This window comes from Trypanosoma cruzi, genomic scaffold, assembly GCF_000209065.1.
Source record: "Trypanosoma cruzi strain CL Brener 1047053516711 genomic scaffold, whole genome shotgun sequence".
Classification (NCBI taxonomy): Eukaryota; Euglenozoa; class Kinetoplastea; order Trypanosomatida; family Trypanosomatidae; genus Trypanosoma; species Trypanosoma cruzi.
In genome coordinates this window covers 99085-101411 of record NW_001849563.1, presented here as the reverse complement: position 1 = coordinate 101411, position 2327 = coordinate 99085, and the positions used below count along the sequence as shown (strand labels likewise).

Here is a 2327-nt window from a genome sequence, read left to right as displayed (position 1 = left end):
CGGGAAGCCCATGTGGGTAATGAAGGGTTCACCTTCATTCGTATGCTCACTTCGGGTGTCTTTGACAAGGCACACTACCCACCCCTGTATGACAAAAAACTGAACAGTGGTGTCCTGGATGAACCTCTTGCCGAGCTCCTTGCGTATCTCTTTTCTACACACCAGACGTGTGGTGTGCCGCTGGAGATGCACCGTTCTGCTCTTCTTGACCCTGCCGTAAGTACTCTGTGGGAGGGTAAAACAGGTCCAACACAACACCGAGCCGTGCTCTCTCCCATTGACGTGTGTTCTCCCACTATACATGCTTTTGATAACACGGACTTTTTTGCGTTGCTCTCTGCCTTCTACAATTATTTGGCATCTCATCTGGCACCTCAAACCGGCGCCGCCCTTCGTCTTCCTTGCATGAAAAGCACCAATAAAAAGTGCCGCATTTTTGGAGGTGGGTCGACGGAGTTCCTACTCAAGCAGAAACTTCAGGAATCGTCCGTCCCATACAAGGCCCGATCCCCATTTGTGGCCATAAGTGGTTGTGGTGATCTGTTCACCTCCGTCGATGACGTCACGTTTACTCTTCGTGACGGCCTTTATTGCGATCGGACTTTGCTTCCCATCCTCGACGTGGCGGACGGTTGGCGGCACGACGGGGCACAAATTCTCATCAATGCCTGCCTTTTGGACTTTCTTCGTGCAAAGGCGCAGATTGACACCACACGCAAAAACTATCGCTTCACTCTGCTGGAGGAACTCAACGGCCTCTCTCAGTCTCTTTCCTACGCCGTGCTGAACCGGGCCGAGAAGATTCTGTCCAACCTGGCCGGTTTGGTGCGACCAACCAAATTGCCCCGCGCGAAGGTGTTGACGGCCATCATGCCGGATGAGTCCGAAGAGGGCATTTTCATGGCAGGGGCACCGCGTCTGCTGGAGGTTGCGGGACGTCTGAATTCGCTCCAGCCACAAATCCAGAAACGGCTTGCGGAGGAGTTGCTCACAGCCAAGTGGGCAAAGAGGATAAGCGAGATGAACGCGCAGCGCAAAGATTAGCATAAAAAGCGGGAATTAGGTAGGAAAGGGCCGCAAAAACAAGGAAGAGGGGCAGCCACGAGTCGATGGAGGAAGGAGTGCGAGGTAGAATTCTTAGGGTAAATGGAATGTACGCTTGGTGGCGCTGGGATGCGGAAAAAAAATGAATCGCTGCAATCATTATAATGCAGTATTTAAATATTATGGTGAATACAAAAATTATATTTCGATGAATTCCATGCTTGCAATTAAAATGTTTTAAAATGGCCGCGGCTACCGCAATTATGGCGAATGTTTTTGCAAGTGTTACGTTTATTGGCTTTTATCATTTACAAGATTAAAGGAATTTTAATTTAAAAATTGAAATGGGTAAACCCAACTGCCGGTGCCGAGCGCTAAGCCCGTTGAGTCAAAAAGACGACAAAAACTAGCGTGTTCACCCTTGTCTGGCCAAAACGCCGCCTTCCTGCGAAGGCGCTCGGCGACCCTATCCTAGCGCTTCCTTCCCTTCTTTTTTCTTTTTTGTGCTTGCGTTTTTGTTCGCTCGCAAAAGGACTGTCAAAGAGTGAAAAGAAGCCGTTGATTTAACCCCTGCCCGAAGAAATGGCGCCTGCTTGGGCGGAAACGCGCACGACACCGCCTCGCCAGACGACGCCACAACGCTCCAGATATCGTCGGTGCCGTAAAGCGCCTGCAAACGACCCGTGGGCACCGCATTCGAAAGATCCAGCACAACCGTCAAGAGAGGGCTGAGGTTCGCCGTCACGTCAAGGGGCTCTCCGCAATCGCCCCCGCGAGGAGGAGCCTCTTCCTCCCTCTTCTCGCCCTTCCCCGCACCAGCCGAATGCCGCCGACCACTCGCCTCCATTCGGCGGCTCCGTTCCTCAGGTGCGGGGCCGCTCGCCGAGTTCGGCGCCCGTGCAGCGACTTCGACCGTTGCCACGTCATGCGGGGCCTCGCCCGCGCTTTGGCGGCTCCGCGGACGACCCCGCCCGCCCAGCTCGCTCCCCACCGCGGTGGAGGAAGCAGCCCCGCTCGCAAACAGCGCGGAACGACGCTTCCGCAGCGCCTCCGCATCCAAACCGCGGCGCCACCCGCCCGCCGTGGAGGCAGAAGAGGCGCTTTCCCTGAGCGACGCCGCGGCAGCCACCCCAGCCGTCCCCGCAGTCGGAGGCAGCCGAAGAGCGCAGGGGGCGGAGGACAGCTCGCGGGCCTCCTCTATGCGCTGAATGGCCGCCGGCGTCATCGCATTGCCCCTCGCATCAAGCAGCACCACGGGAGGCGCGCAGCGAGAAACCAGCAGC

The 2327-nt window shown here is 56.0% G+C and overlaps 2 protein-coding genes across 2 annotated transcripts, besides 1 other annotated feature; one reads left to right on the top strand and one right to left on the bottom strand.

The window, feature by feature from the left end:
- Positions 1-1044, top strand: Tc00.1047053510313.20 (hypothetical protein, conserved; the record flags this gene model as incomplete). The annotated part of the gene is made up of 1 exon (XM_797594.1): positions 1-1044. A coding segment is annotated over one exon (1044 nt), but the record flags the coding sequence as incomplete, so codon positions are not given.
- Positions 1-2327: a sequence feature (heterozygous, Esmeraldo-like haplotype).
- Positions 1511-2327, bottom strand: Tc00.1047053510313.10 (hypothetical protein, conserved; the record flags this gene model as incomplete). The annotated part of the gene is made up of 1 exon (XM_797593.1): positions 1511-2327. A coding segment is annotated over one exon (817 nt), but the record flags the coding sequence as incomplete, so codon positions are not given.